The sequence below is a fragment of the Dryobates pubescens genome, chromosome Z (genome assembly GCF_014839835.1).
Source record: "Dryobates pubescens isolate bDryPub1 chromosome Z, bDryPub1.pri, whole genome shotgun sequence".
Taxonomy (NCBI): Eukaryota; Metazoa; Chordata; class Aves; order Piciformes; family Picidae; genus Dryobates; species Dryobates pubescens.
In genome coordinates this window covers 3,108,354-3,123,439 of record NC_071657.1, presented here as the reverse complement: position 1 = coordinate 3,123,439, position 15,086 = coordinate 3,108,354, and the positions used below count along the sequence as shown (strand labels likewise).

Sequence of the window (15,086 nt, the reverse complement as noted above, 5' to 3'; positions counted from 1 at the left end):
AGGTTCCATTAATAGCATAGGAAATGTGTCTTGACTGAAAAATGTCATTCTTGGTACTAAGAAGCAGTTAGTCACTCAGAATCACTGACTGATTTCTTGTCCTTTTGTTTTTTTTACTGGCAACTGCTTTTACAAGCAAGAAAACAGTTTTACTCAGGTTTCTGCAGCTGCTTTGTGGCAGTTAGGGCCATGTTATTTCCAGGCAGACTGTAACTTTTCTCCTCACAGTGCTATTAACTCAGCCAGACCTCATTGTTGGCTTGACTGGCCACTTGAAAGACGTGGGCATTGGTTCCACCAAAGCCATGGCAAGCTTCTTGCTTCCAGAAATCAACAGTTCAGCAGCTGTCTGTGTGACCTTTGTGACCATTCCTTTCATGAAGCAAAGCTTTGAAGCTTAGGAAATCTTCCTGGGATGGTATTTAATAGTAAATGTGTGCACAGCACCTACTGGAGAAGAAACTGGGGGAAATTCCCATCAGGAGACACCTTCAGCAGAAGTCTGCCCTGTGGTTCCCTGGCATCTTACTCCCCTCCCCTCAAGCTTTGCTGGCCACATAACTTCTGTGCTTTTTGAGGACTGGAATATTTGTGGGGAAAACATAGAAGCTCTACTCATAGGCTTGGTCTAGAGCACTGATGGGAGTGCCCCAATTTGCATATGATACTTCCCCCCTCCCCCCCATGTATTATTAGACTGACAACCCCCCCCAGTTTTATCATTCAGCCTATCAGCAAGTCTGGAGCACTACTGTAATCTCTCTGGGAGGGTGTTTCTGTATCACTTTGCAGTACAGAATGGCAACAACTGTGTTTTGTATGTAAACTTCTGAAACTCCTGTGGTGATAAATGACTTTTTTAGTGCTTCCACTGTAATTTTTTGAAGTACTGCTCAAATACACTTCACCTGTTTTGTTGGAGGTGCTTGAGTCTGCAGAGGTGAAGGCTGACTCTTAGCTAAGCTGTCTGCCCCGTGGCAAGACCTGGCTATGAGGCACAATTCTGAGAGCTGGCAGCTGGAGGTTCTACCTGAGAGCCAGAGGGGAGCCATGGGGCCTCTTCTGGTCCTTGCTGCACTAAGGAAAGGTTTGAGATGTGCAGGTGGAGGACCATAAAGCCAGGTTCCCTCTGCTGCAGAGAGGGGAAGAGAGGGGGAAGAGACACCCTTAGCCTCTCTCTTGTGAGTTGATCCACAAGCAGCTTCTGTACCCTGGCTTCTGGATTCGTTTTGTCAGAGTAACACAAATAAGGACTTGCCACTGTGAAATGCTCAGTGGTAATGCCTGAGAGAAGGCAGGATAGCTCCAGGAGAGTTGAGAGTTAAGCAGGATTGGCTGTGACTGCCAGATGCTGCACTCAACAGATGGCTCTTTTTCTGCTTTTCCTGGGGAGCTGCTGGGACAAACGGCACTCCATTTGCTCTTAAATGCCACCATTTCGGAGCTCCATCCCTGCACAGCCTGTCTCTGCTGCACAGCTCTCAGCTCTCACAGGCATCTTTCAGCAAAGCAGCCCTGTGAGGGTCAGCTGAGGAATCTGGAGCGATCCTGCCAGCTCCATTTGGGCCGCACGGTTAAACTGGATGCTGCCGCAGCGGCACGTCAGGCAAGGTCCTTGCTGTGGCAGCACCCCTGGTAGCGCTGCTTGCTCTGCAGATGAATCTCCTTGCCTGCCTGGGTTTCTCAGCACCATCAGGATTCCTCAGGATGAGACTGATTTGTGTTCTTCTGAGGCCAGTGGAAGAGGTGAGCCCCGTACCATGCAAATCTAAGCTCAGCTGGAGCAACTCTGTGGCTCTGGTTTGATGGTTTAGTTGGCTGTTTTGAAGTCTTCACAGTGCATGTGGGAGAAAGAGGCTGTCTGACAGTTTTCTAGGGGTGGGGGGGGGGTGTTGTTTTTTGTATTGTTTTGGTTTTCCAATAGATTTTCAACTCTTTTTCTCCTGTAATTTTTGTTTAACAGGGAACTTTGTGGGTAAGGAAGAAGCTATAGTGAAGCAATGTTTTTTTTTGACACCACTGGCTCATTTATTAAGATTTGAAGACCAACAAAAATGTTTCACACATGACTGAAAGTAATTGTTTCTCTGCTTTTCCTTGGTCTTGAGCTAAACCATGGGTGGCTTTAGTGCACAAGCTCTGAGAAATCCGTGGGACTTTTGCTGGGATGTGTGTGCAAAGCCTGCAAAACTTCAGTCTCAACAGCATTTTTAGCAAGTCAGAGCATTTTCTAGGGCATGTTGTCATCAGACCCAGAATATGGCTTCAGCACAGGAGTGCTGCTGCTTAGGAGAGTCCTCCTACCCAGCAGGATCTCACCTGGGTGTTAATACTGGGAGTTCTGGGTGGGATGGTGCTGGGTCAAATCCACTGCCTGTCTGGGAGCTAAACAAGCCTGTGGGGAGTTCCTTCCAGGAGGCAGGCTGACAAAAACCAGACAGGCTGTGCCAGTTCAGGCTATTTCCCCTCACAGCTTTTCTAGTTCACCACATTTATTGTTGGGTTTTATGCAGACCTTAGGGACAGGCAGTAAAAAGGAACAATCCCCAGCAGAACAGAGTTTAATTAATGGGCTTGGTTATCTAGACAAAACAGTGAAGAGTGAGAATTTGACTTGCTTCCACTGAATAGCTGGACACAAATGCTGCTAGGATCAGGAAACTGAAGGGAGTGGAGGTTAGAGGTGAGGTCTCCTGTTTTGCTGGTGAGTTTGGACATCTCTGTGGGGTTAGGTTTTTGCATCACACCTCTGAAGGTCGCTGCTTTTCCTCTGACATGCCTCAGACAGAGGGGATGTTAACCCACCCTAAACCCCTCCATTTTTTCAGACTCTGCTTTATAATTGGTGGCCTTAAGTTCCATGTAATCAGGGGTGGGGGTGGGGGGGGTGGAGATGAGGGGGTTTTTGGTTTGCTTTCAATTTTTTTTCTGACAGACACAAGGATGCTTATGAAACAGTATCCCCAACTAAGTGACTGAGCAAATACTGGTTAAAAAAAACCAACCAAACAATAATAATAATAATAATAATGATGATAATGATAATTGTAATTCACAGTTACTGAAATCAGCCATGTTTCCAGGTAGTAGAAGTACTTGTTGAATGAGTTGTTCCTCTAAGTCAGTTGAGATCAATTTGGGAGGGGAAAAAAACAACCCAAAACAAACAAACAAACAACAACAAAAAAGAGAGAAAAATAAAAGTGGGTTTTTTTTTTTTTGTGTGTGTGTGTTAATACTTCTCTAATTCATGTGGAGTTGTTATCTTTCACTCACTTGTGCATACCACATCCTAACTGTGCAGGAAGTTCATAGGAAAGAAACAATATTATAATCATAATAAATCAGGTCCCAGGTTCCTAAGAGTCAACTTTTAACACTGGGATGTACTCTTTAAAATTGGCAGGTAGTTACTGGCTTGAACAGTTTCCAACTCTACAAGTTCTACTGGATAAAAAATCCTCAGCTACAGCCACTAGTTAATTGAAACAACCCTTAGTGCATCAAACAGGACGGAGGCACCACAAATACTCTGTCAAGGCACTTATTGCCTCTGGGTTTCCACATCGCGGCACACAGCAGTGGGAACGACTTGCCCCACCCCTCGCCACGGCCCAGCAGCTACACTCCAGTTCTGCACTTGGGGAAGATAGGCCCGTTCAGCTCTGCAAGTCTCCTCTTCCTCACTGAAAAAGAAAACCAAGGGGAGTCAGTGGCAGCCATGGGGAGGCGTGGGTGGCAAAGCTGCGCTGAGCCGCTGCGGGGTGGCGCTGAGAGATGAGCTTGCTGCCAGGGGAGAGAGAGGACAGCGTTCACTTCTGGATCCCTGCTGCACACAGCAGGCACAGCCTCAGGCAGGTTAAAATCAAGGGCATAAAGATTTGAGTTTCTATTCCTATCAGTGGTTAAGGCCAGAAGCTATGTTCATTTAGCCTTACCTCCCTATATCCTCTCTCACCGAGTTTGTCAAGGTCTGATGTTGGTGCTGAGTGACGCTGTGACAGCAGCAGGAGGTGGGCACAAGAGGTTTTTCCTTTGCTAGCTTTTTTCTGAAGTGACATTTCAAATAAATTTAAAGGGGGAAAAAAAAAAAAAAAGAAAGAAAAAGGAAAAAGTGCCACCTCTGGTAGTAATTTTTAACAAGCTCCAATTTCAAATAATGAATTTTAAAAGTGGCACTTCAAAGAGCGACTAAAAAGCTGCAAATTGAAACAATCATTTCAAAAGGTGCAATTTCAAACAGCAACTAAAAAGCTGCAATTTTAAAATAACAATTAAAAACAGTGGCATTTCAAATAATAACTAAAAAGGCGCAATTTCAAATAACAATTAAAAGGTGCAATTTGAAGTAATCACTTTAAAAGGTGGCAAATTCAAATAATAACTGAAAAGGTGGCATTTAAAATAATAACTGAAAAAGGTGTCAATTTCAAATAATAATTAGAAAGGGTGTCAATTTCAAATAACAACTGAAAAAGGTGTCAATTTCAAATAATTAGAAAAGGTGGCCATTTGAAATAGTCATCTGAAAAGGTGGCCATTTCAAATAACAACTGAAAAGGTGGCATTTCAAATAACAAAAAAGGTGCAACTTCCTATAATTAAAAAAAGGTAGCATTTCAAATAATAAAGAGGTGCAGATTCAAATAATATTTTTTTTTAAGTGCCCTTTCAAATAATTTCATTTTTAATTGCCATTTCAAATAATTCTTTTAAGTGCCCTTTCAAATCATTTTTAAGTGCCCTTTCATATAATTTTTAAGTGCCCTTTCAAATCATTCTCTTAAGTGTCCTTTCATGTAAATTTTTAAGTGCCATTTCAAATAATTTTGTTTTTAAATGCCATTTCAAATAATTTTTAAGTACCACTTCCACTCATTTTAAGTGCCCTTTCACACAATTTTGTTTTTAAGTGCCCTTTCAAATCACTTTTTGAGTGCCCTTTCATATAATTTTTTAAAGTGCCATTTCAAATCGTTACATTTTTAAATGCCATTTCAAATAATTTTTAAGTACCATTTCCAATAATTTTAATTTAAGTGCCCTTTTAAATCATTTATTTTTAAGTACCATTTAAAATCATTTTGGTTTTAAGTGCCTTTTCAAATCACTTTTTAAGTGCCCTTTCATGTAATTTTTTTAAAGTGCCATTTAAAATAATTTCATTTTTAAATGCCATTTCAAATAATTTTTAAGTACCATTTCAAGTAATTTTATTTTAAGTGCCCTTTCAAATCACTTTTTAAGTGCCATTTCAAATCATTTCGTTTTTAAGTGTCATTTCAAATAATTTTTAAGTACAATTTCCACTCATTTCAAATCATTTTGCTTTTAAGTGCCCTTTCAAATACCTTTTTAAGTGCTCTTTCAAATAATTTTGTTTTTAAGTGCCCTTTCCCATCAATTTTTAAGTGCCCTTTCAAATCACTAAAAAGTGATCTCTAAAAAATCAAATCACTAAAAAGTGCCCTTTCATATCATTTTTTTAAGTGCCATTTCAAATCATTTCATTTTTAAATGCCATTTCAAATAATTTTTAAGTACCATTTCCAATAATTTTAAGTGCCCTTTCAAATACCTTTTTAAGTGCCCTTTCATATAATTTTAAGTGCCCTTTCACACAAGTTTGTTTTTAAGTGCCCTTTCATATATTTTTTTAAGTGCCCTTTCAAATAATTTTGTTTTTAAGTGCTCTTTCAAGTAATTTTTAAGTGCCCTTTCAAGTAATTTTTTTAAGTGCCCTTTCAAATAATTTCATTTTTAATTGCCATTTCAAATCATTATTTTAAGTGCCCTTTCAAATCACTTTTTAAGTGCCCATCATTTTGTTTTTAAGTGCCCTTTGAAATAATTTAAGTGCTCCTTCATACATTTTTTTAAGTGCTCTTTCATATAATTTTTTAAAGTGCCCTTTCAAATAATTTCATTTTTAAATGCCATTTCAAATAATTTTTAAGTACCATTTCCAATCATTTTAAGTGCCCTTTCAAATATTTTTTTAATCATTTCATTTTTAATTGCCATTTCAAATCATTCTTTTAAGTGCCCTTTTGAATAATTTTTAAGTACCATTTCAAGTCATTTTAAGTGCCCTTTCAACTAATTTTTTAAGTGCTCTTTCATATAATTTTTCAAGTGCCCTTTCATACCAATTTTTTAAGTGCCCTTTCAAATAATCTCATTTTTAAATGACATTTCAAGTAATTTTTAAGTGCCATTTCATATCACTTTTTTAAGTGCCCTTTCACATAATTTTAAGTGCCCTTTCAAATGATTTTTAAGTGCCCTTTCAAATCATTCTTTTAAGTGCCCTTTCCTATAATTTTTTTTAAGTGCCCTTTCAAATAATTTTATTTTTAAGTGCCCTTTCAATTAATTTTATTTTTAAGTGCCCTTTCAAATAATTTTATTTTAAGGGCCATTTCAAATAATTTTTTTAAAGGGTCATTTAGAATAATAGTTAAAAAAAAATATGTATTCAAATCCCAGTAATTTTTAAAAGTGCCATTTCAAATAACAGCTTTAAAGAAGCATAAAATGCCATTTAAAAATAATAATTGAAAAGTAAATTAAAAACTAAAAAAAAAAAAAAATTTTCAAACTATAAATAAATAATTAAAAAAAAAAAAAACCAAAACACATAATTTCTTATCTTTATTCTCCACCTCTCTGATCACAGATAATAACGTGGGGAAAATCGGTCTCATTCTACTCTTGAAGATGATTTACAGCTGAGGATGAAAGGAAAAAACCCAAAACCCACACTCATGAGGTTAAAAAAAACCACAACAACAAACAATAAAATAAACCCCCCAAAAATAAAAGTGTAGAGAAGAGGCCAGAAGTTAGCTCACGAGGATGAGAGTGGAAGCCTTCGTAGCTGTTTCATACAAAGCACCTCAAAGGACAAAACCAGAAAGCTATAGGCCCAAACCCAAGTTGTGGCAGCGTCAGGTGGTGGTAGGCAAGAGCACTGGAGTGGAGCAGAAGCAGAGAGCTGTTGCTGACAGGGAGGGAAATGAAAGTTTGTGGGTTTGCTTTCTATACTTATGTTTTGTCCAGTAGTGAAGCTGAGGTGCTGTTGCCAGAGACCATCACACCGAGGGGTTTGTGCTGCAAACAAGAAGCAGGTCAGACCAAAAGGAAGGGTGAGAGAAGGAAAAGGTACAACCATCATCATCATCATCACCACCACATGGGAGGCAAGCTGTGAGCTCCTCCCTTTACCACAGCAACAATTAACCTCCTAGATCCAGCTCTTCCAGGTGATTACTTTGTGCTCCAGGTGATGCCCAAGGGCAGCGCAAGGGGCACTGGGTGGAAGTTGAGGCATAGGAAGTGCCATGGAAAGAGGAGAATTACTTCCCTGTGATGATGACAGAACACTGGAACAGGCTGCCCAGGGGGGTTGTGGAGTCTCCCTCTCTGGAGACATTCAAGATCCACCTGTGTGTGTTCCTGTGTGATCTGCTCTGGGTGATCCTGCTCTGGCAGGGGGTGGGGTTGGACTGGATGATCTCTTGAGGTCCCTTCCAGCCCCTTACATTCTGTGATTCTGTGAAAAACCCTTGCAGAGGACACAAAAGCATCTAAGCCTTTCCTGGTGCATCCACAGGCAGAATAAATATTCAGTGACCCGTGCTACTGGATGTTCTGTGTGGTCACTGAGGAACTGGCACACACCTCCCTGCTTGGCTCTGCTTCCTGGGAGCGTGGCACTGGCTGAAGCAAGGCTGATGTACTTCTTGTTAAAACACAAGGTAGTTGTAATCTCTCTAGATGTGTCTTCTCTCAGGGAACAAGAGAGAAGGAAGGAGAGGAAATGGCCTCAAGTGGTGCCAGAGGAGGTTTAGGTTGGGTTATCAGGAGAAACTTCTGCCCTAAAAGGGTTCTCAAACACTTGAACAGGCTCCCTAGGAAGGTGGTTGAAGACTCATCCCTGGAGGTGTTTCAAAGAGGCAGTGCTGAGGGGCAGGGTTTAGCACCAGCCTTGGTAGGTTTAGGGGATTGGTTGGACTTGATGGTCCTAAAGGTCTTTTCCAACAAAAATGCTTCTATGATTAAACACAACAGCCACTTAAACCTATGGCTTTTGTCCAGTAGTGAAGCTGAGGTCCTGTTGCCAGAGACCATCAGACCGATGAAGTGTCACCCTGCCTGTGGTGAGCCCTATGCAGGTTAGAATACCTGGTTCCAGTGTTCCTCCATTTCTTCCTGGCTGGCATTTGCATGTCAGAGCTTTTCTCAGATCTTGCCAGCTGGCCCTTGCTTTTTGAACCCAGCAGTGCTTGTGGTAAGCCCCCCAGTCCATCCTCTTGCTCACAGCAGGGTTCTGCCTACCACTGGGACAGGGCAGATGCTGGTTCTGCCCTTCCAAGCTTGCAGATCCTCACCCTCACAGGGAAGAATTTCTTCTTAAAGTGAAAAAACCCAAACAACAAAACCAGACAATCTGCAAACTTTAGCTTGTTCTTCCCACATATTCCTGCTGCTGCTGCTGGGAAGGAGCTTCTGGCTATCATGTTTGTCACCAACCTCACCTATGCAGTTAGGAGCCACTGAGTGTGGCTGGCACACAGGCTGGGTTCACCGTGGCTCTGCTTGACTCCTTTCCAGTGCTCTACAGCAGCTTGCAGCCAAGCATTGGAAAGCCCCTGCCACTTGCATCAGCTGAAGGGGCAGTTTGCAGACCTGCCCACGTTTTTCTTCACTGTGAACCTGCTCTGGCAGGAGGGTTGGACTAGACGGTCACCCGTCATCCAACCTCTATCTTTCTGTGATTCATGGAGAACAGAAAAGTAACTCCAAGCTATGTGTCTTCCTGTTCTGAAGGGGGGGATGGGCCAAGTCCCTCTGCCATCAAAGATCAGCTCTACTGCTTTTCATCTCCTTGTTAAAGCAGGAATGAAGCTGGAGGAAGACAAGGAGCTGGCAGGAATCCCGAGTGCTGGCAGCTTGCAGCCATATGTTGTGTCACGCGCTGCGCTGAAGCACGTTAGCAGCTCTCGGCCCCTGCCAGCAGCACCCACTGGCACTGCCAAACACACTGCCTTTTCTGGGAGGCAGAGCTGCCCAGTGTCTCCAGGGCTGGGGCACGACTCATTGCCTTCCTGACAGCAGCTGCATTGGGGTAGCAGTCAGTGTTTTCCTTTCAACCAGAGCAGGGTGGATTTAGGTTGGACATCAGGAGGAAGCTCCTTGCAAGGAGGGTGGTGGTGGAATGCAGGAACAGGTTGCCCAGGGAGGTGGTGGAGGCCCCATCCCTGGAGACCTTCAAGGTCAAACTTGGTGGGGCTCTTTGCAACCTGATCTAGTTAAAGATGGAATGGGCTGCCTGGGGAGGTGGTGGAGTCACCATCATTGGAGGTGTTCAGGAGGAGACTTGATGGGGTGCTTGGTGCCATGGGTTAGTTGTTGAGGTGGGTTGGATTGGTTGATGGGTTGGACATGATGATCTTGAAGGTCTCTTCCAACCTGGTTTGGTCTGGTCTGGTCTGGTCTATTCTATTCTATTCTATTCTATTCTATTCTATTCTGTTCTGTTCTGTTCTGTCCTGTTCTGTTCTATGTCCCTGTTCACTGCAGGGGGGGGTTGGACAAGATGCCCTTCGATGTCACCTTCCAATACAACACATTCTATGATGTCATCTCCTAATCCAACACATTCTATGATGTCATCTCCTAATCCAACACATTCTATGATGTCATCTCCTAATCCAACACATTCTATGATGTCATCTCCTAATCCAACACGTTCTATGATGTCATCTCCTAATCCAACACGTTCTATGATGTCATCTCCTAATCCAACACGTTCTATGATGTCATCTCCTAATCCAACACATTCTATGGCTCTATAATTTCTCCTTGAGGCTCAAAGCATCACCAGGCCCTCCAAGAGGTGGTTTCTAGCTCGAGCACACCCACCAGAGCTTTCAAGCAAGCAGTGTCATCTTCCAATACAACACCACACATTCTGTAATTCCTCCTTGAGGCTCAAAGCATCACCAGGCCCTCCAAGAGGTGGTTTCTAGCTCGAGCACACCCACAAGAGCCTTCAAGCAAGCAGTTCTGTCTTTCTACCACCAGGAATTGCTCAGAGAGTGAGGGAGGGACCTTCCTGTGGTGCCCAGCTTGCAGCCAGCCCCCAACTCACCTAGGTCATTGTTATTCATCATGGCATTGGAGGCACGGAGCCGGGGCCCTTGCTGAGTGAAATGGTACCCAAACTTCAGCAGGGTGGTGTTCTTCTCCAGCATGTTTGCAATCTCCATTTCCACTTGGTTGCCCAAGGGCTGGCTCTTTTGAAAAACAGAAACCCAAGCTGGTCAGGTCAGAGGAGGATTCAGAGACAGCACTTAGATCTGCCCCCTCCATCCCTTCCCTCCTTTCTTTGGACCCCTTGGTGCATTTGGTGTGTCTGGCTTGGAGGTGGTGAAACAAACCACTGGCCTGTTCCTGGCACAATAATGTGGCTCCAGCTCCTCCAGCAGACATTCCCACAAGTCCTCTTGCCTAAAGACTTTATTTCTTGGGTACATGTGCAGCTGAGAGGTGTCTGGAGAAATGACAACCTTGAAGGAAGTCACAGGGCAACAAAGCTGGTGAAGGGGCTAGAGAACAAGTACAGTGGGGAGTGGCTGAGGGACCTGGGGTTGTTTAGTCTGGAGAAAAGGAGGCTGGGGGGGGACCTTCTCATGTTCTACAACTCCCTCAGAGGAGGCTGGAGTCAGGTGGGGGTTGGGTTGGCTCCCCCAGCAAGTGATGGGACAAGGGGAAATGAGCTCAAGGTGCACCAGGGTAGGTTTAGGTTGGATGTTAGGAAAAGTCTCTCCCCTGGAGGAGTGACCAAGCCCTGGAAAAAGCTGCCCAGGGAGGTGGTGGGGTCCCCATCCCTTGAGGATCCTCTCTCATTTCAAGAAAGGAGTAGACATGGCACTTCAGGACATGGTTTAGTGGCCATGGTGGTGTTGGGTTGATATTTACACCTGATAATCTTAGAGGTCTTTCCACTCTTAATGATCCTGTGGTTCTATGAACTCTCAGTCACCTGTCCTCGAGCTCCCCACAGCAAAACTGCTTCACCACTTCCCCCCTGGGTTTCTTGGGAAGGCTAAACTTGTCGTGGCGATCTGTACCCCTGCACACTCTGGAGCTCTCCTTCTCTTTCCATTTGTGTTGTAGCACAAAACAACCAACCAAAACAAAAACCCAACCAAACAACCCCCCCCCAACAACAACAACTTAAACCACACACACACACACCACCCACCCAAAAACCCACCCAAAAACCCCCACGACAAAAAAAGCCAAACCACAAGCAAACAACAACCAAACCAAACCAAACCCAACCCCCAAACAAATAAAATACCCCAACCCCAAAAGTTCTGTTTAGTAGACATTTCAACCTTGCAAGTCTTAAGAGCAAGGCATGATACTGGAGAGCTCCACCACCACTCCTCCAGAGCAGCACCAGCAACCCAGCAGGCTGCTTGTGTGCCGCAGCAGCTCTAGGTCATAGCAGACGCTGACCAGGAACTGCAGCAGAAAACAAGTGGCTGAAGCCTGTCCAAATCAACCTGGCAGTGGTAGGAGGCTGCCACCTTCCACCTTGAGCACCTGTCCCAGTTCCCCACCACCAGGACACGCTGAGCTGATGAGAGCTCCCGTGCTTCACCTGGTTGTCGATGCGCAGCTCTACGAGCGAGGTGTTGCCCTGGAGAGCTTCGACCAGAGCCAGGATCCCCGACCCTGAAATGAAGTTGGACTCCACGTTCAGGCTCTTCAGTGTGTTATTGACCTTCAGCATTTCTGCCAGTGCCTGTGGGTAGAGGGAGGCAGCACAAAATGGCAGTCAGACAGGTCGGAGCAGGGCAACCCAGAGCAGCTGGGAAACAAGACCCTTCATCTTCAGAAGAACCTGGAGAAGAGGAGGCTCAGGGGAGACCCTCTTGCTCTCTACAGCTCCCTGAAGGGAGGTTGTAACCAGGTGGGGGTTGGTCTCTTCTCCCCCTAATACACCCCAGAATGGCATTGGCCTTCTTGGCCACAAGAGCACATTGCTGGCTCATGGTCAACCTTCCATCCACCAGGACCCCCAGCTCCTTTTCCCCTTCACTGCTTTCCAGCAGGTCAGTCCCCAGCCTATACTGGTGCATGGAGTTGTTCCTTCCCAGGTGCAAGACTCTACACTTGCCCTTGTTGAACCTCACCAAGTTTCTCCCTGCCCAGCTCTCCAGCTTGTCCAGGTCTCACTGAATGGCAGCACAACTCTCCTGTGTGTCAGTCTCTCCACCCAGCTTGGTGTCACCAGCAAACCTGCTGACAGTGCATCTTGAACATGATGTCCTTACATGAAGAAACCCTTAGGGCCACTCCCACAGTGTGACAGTCCACAACTGCCTTGTGACAGCTTCATCTGTCCCTCTCCTAAAGCCAGCATGGTGATGGGAGGGATGCTGGCCAGCACTGGTCCTGGTCCAGTCCAGGCTCCCTGCTTGCACTGTTCCTTCTGCACGGCTCCTGAGATGCTTCCCACCACAGCAGGCAGAGAGAGGAGCATCCATCTCCTCCAGCTCTCTTTCCACATCTGAGATATGTTGGGCTTTTTACACCCAATGTATTTTGGCTGAGGACTCTCAAGCTTGGACAAAAGAGGAGCCTGAGGGGTCCCCTCATTCATGTTGATAAAGACGTGCAGGGCAGTGTTGGGAGGATGGAACCAGGCTCTGCTCAGGGATGTCCAGTGATAGGACAAGGGGCAAGGGGTGCAAGCTGCAGCAGAGGAGCTTCCTGGTGAACATCAGGAAAAAACTTTTTCACTGTGGGTGTGCCAGAGTGTAGAGCAGGCTGCCCAGAGAGGTTGTGGAGTCTCCTTCTCCAGAGAGATGCAAAATCCACCGGGATGTGTTCCTGTGTGACTTGCTCGAGGTGCTCCTGCTCTGGCAGGGGGGTTGGACTGGATGATCTTCCAAGGTACCATCCAACCCCTAACATTCTGTGATTCCCAGGTGGCATCAGAACAACATTAATCACTTCTGCTTCCCTCAGTGGGTAAGGCCAGAAATGGGCTGGCACACTCCCAACCTCCCTGACCTGATATCATGATTTAATTTCTTATGTGGCATGGAAGGACTGAACTGCATCGTGAAACAGACAGACCAGGAGGTGATGCTTGTGCAACACTTGGCTCCACAGTTCCCCTAGCCTTGCACAGTGCCCCACAGGCCTTCAAACAGTGCCAGCACTGCCTTTGCAGGCTTCTTGCCCAGTCCAGAGAGCTTGAAATAATCTGAGGGATCTGCTCAACCCCTGACAAAGAAGGGGGTTGAGCAGTAAACCTGTGATACATGTGTTGCTTGACACCCAGGAGAAGAGGCTGCCCCCTCCTCACTCCAACCTCCCTTCAGGGAGCTGTAGAGAGCAATGAGGTCTCCTCTCAGCCTCCTCTTCTCCAGACTGCACACCCCCAGCTCCCTCAGCTGCTCCTCACAGCCCAGGTGCTCCAGGCCCTTCTCCAGCCTTGCTGCCCTTCCCTGGACATGCTCAAGCACCTCAGTGTCCTTCCTGTAGTGAGGGGCCCAGAACTGAACACAGCACTCATGGTGTGACAGTGCTGAGCGCAGGGGGATGATCACCTCCTGTCCCTGCTGGCCACAGTGTTTCTCACCCAAGCCAGGATGCCACTGGCTTTCTTGGCCACCTGGGCACTGCTGACTCAGGGTCAGTTGACTGTTAACCTACACTTCCAGGTCTCTCTCCAAGATGCATCTTTCCAGCCACACCTCCCTAAGTCTGCAGCTCACTATGGGGTTGTTGTGACCCAGATGCAGGACCTGGCCCTTGCCCTTGCTGAATCTTATGCAATCAGCCTTGGCCCATGGGTCTAACCTGTCCAGGTCCTGCTGTAAAGCTTCCCTACCTTCTAGCAGATCAACACAGACACAGCTTGGTGTCATCTGCAGACTCACTGAGGACTCCCTCAATCCCCTCATTGACACCACATACCAGAGGTGCAGAGCATCTCATATGCACCACAAGGTGCAGAAGCCATTGGTCAGTAGCTCCAAAAATAGCTCACCCAGGCAGGTGTCCTGTCACAGCTTCATGAGGATGGGCTGGCAGTACTTACAAAAGCCACAGGGTCATTGCTCCTTGTCCCAACTATACTGAACTTCTTCACATAGGTGTTGTTTTTCAGTGCTTCTGCAAAAGCTTTCAAGGTTGGTATGGGAATATTCTGTGGAAAGAAATGCAGAGGGACAGGGTGAGGCCATGGCCTATAAGAAGGAATGAGCAATGTGTCTAAAGGATGCTTGCTTATCTGAGTTCCTACAGTGTGAGGCTTATCAATTACTGAGCACTTCACAGAATCACCAAGGTTGGAAAAGACCTCAAAGATCATCAAGTCCAACCTGGCACCACAGACCCCATGACTAGACCACGGCACCAAGTGCCACATCCAGTCCCCTCTTGAACACCTCCAGGGATGGGGACTCCACCACCTCCCTGGGCAGCACATTCCAGTGGCTAACAGCTCTCTCTGGGAAGAACTTTCTCCTCACCTCCAGCCTAAACTTCCCCTGGCACAGCCTGAGACTGTGTCCTCTTGTTCTGGTGCTGGTTGCCTGGGAGAAGGGACCAACCCCCACCTGGCTACAACCTCCCTTCAGGGAGTTGTAGAGAGCAAGAAGGTCTCCCCTGAGCCTCCTCTTCTCCAGGCTAAGCAACCCCGGCTCCCTCAGCCTCTCCTCATGGGGCTGTGCTCCAGACCCCTCCCCAGCTTTGTTGCCCTTCTCTGGACACCTTCCAGCATCTCAACATCTTTCCTAAGCTGAGGGGCCCAGAACTGGACACAGGACTCAAGGTGTGGCCTAACCAGTGCTGAGCACAGGGCACAATGACTTCCCTGCTCCTGCTGGCCACACTATTGCTGATTCAGGCCAGGATGCCCTTGGCCTTCTTGGCCACCTGGGCAGACTGCTGGCTCATGTTCAGCCTACTATCAACCAGCACCCCCAGGTCCCTTTCTGCTCTCAGCCACTCTGACCCCAGCCTGTAGCCCTGCATGGGGTTGTTGTGGCCAA

At 46.0% G+C, this 15,086-nt stretch overlaps 1 protein-coding gene across 3 annotated transcripts in view; it reads right to left on the bottom strand.

The window, feature by feature from the left end:
* Nucleotides 1-3,330: 3,330 nt before the first annotated feature.
* The window catches only part of TMOD1 (tropomodulin 1), a 43,334-nt gene continuing 31,578 nt past the window's right edge, over nucleotides 3,331-15,086 (bottom strand). For all 3 annotated transcript variants that reach the window (XM_054178588.1, XM_054178589.1, XM_054178590.1), the window contains exons 7-10: nucleotides 14,132-14,239; nucleotides 11,678-11,821; nucleotides 10,157-10,301; nucleotides 3,331-3,686 (exon numbers count right to left, since the gene is read on the bottom strand). In XM_054178588.1, the coding sequence (XP_054034563.1) occupies nucleotides 3,622-3,686; nucleotides 10,157-10,301; nucleotides 11,678-11,821; nucleotides 14,132-14,239 (462 nt within the window). In that variant the 3' untranslated portion in view covers nucleotides 3,331-3,621. The remainder of the gene's footprint in view (nucleotides 3,687-10,156; nucleotides 10,302-11,677; nucleotides 11,822-14,131; nucleotides 14,240-15,086) is intronic.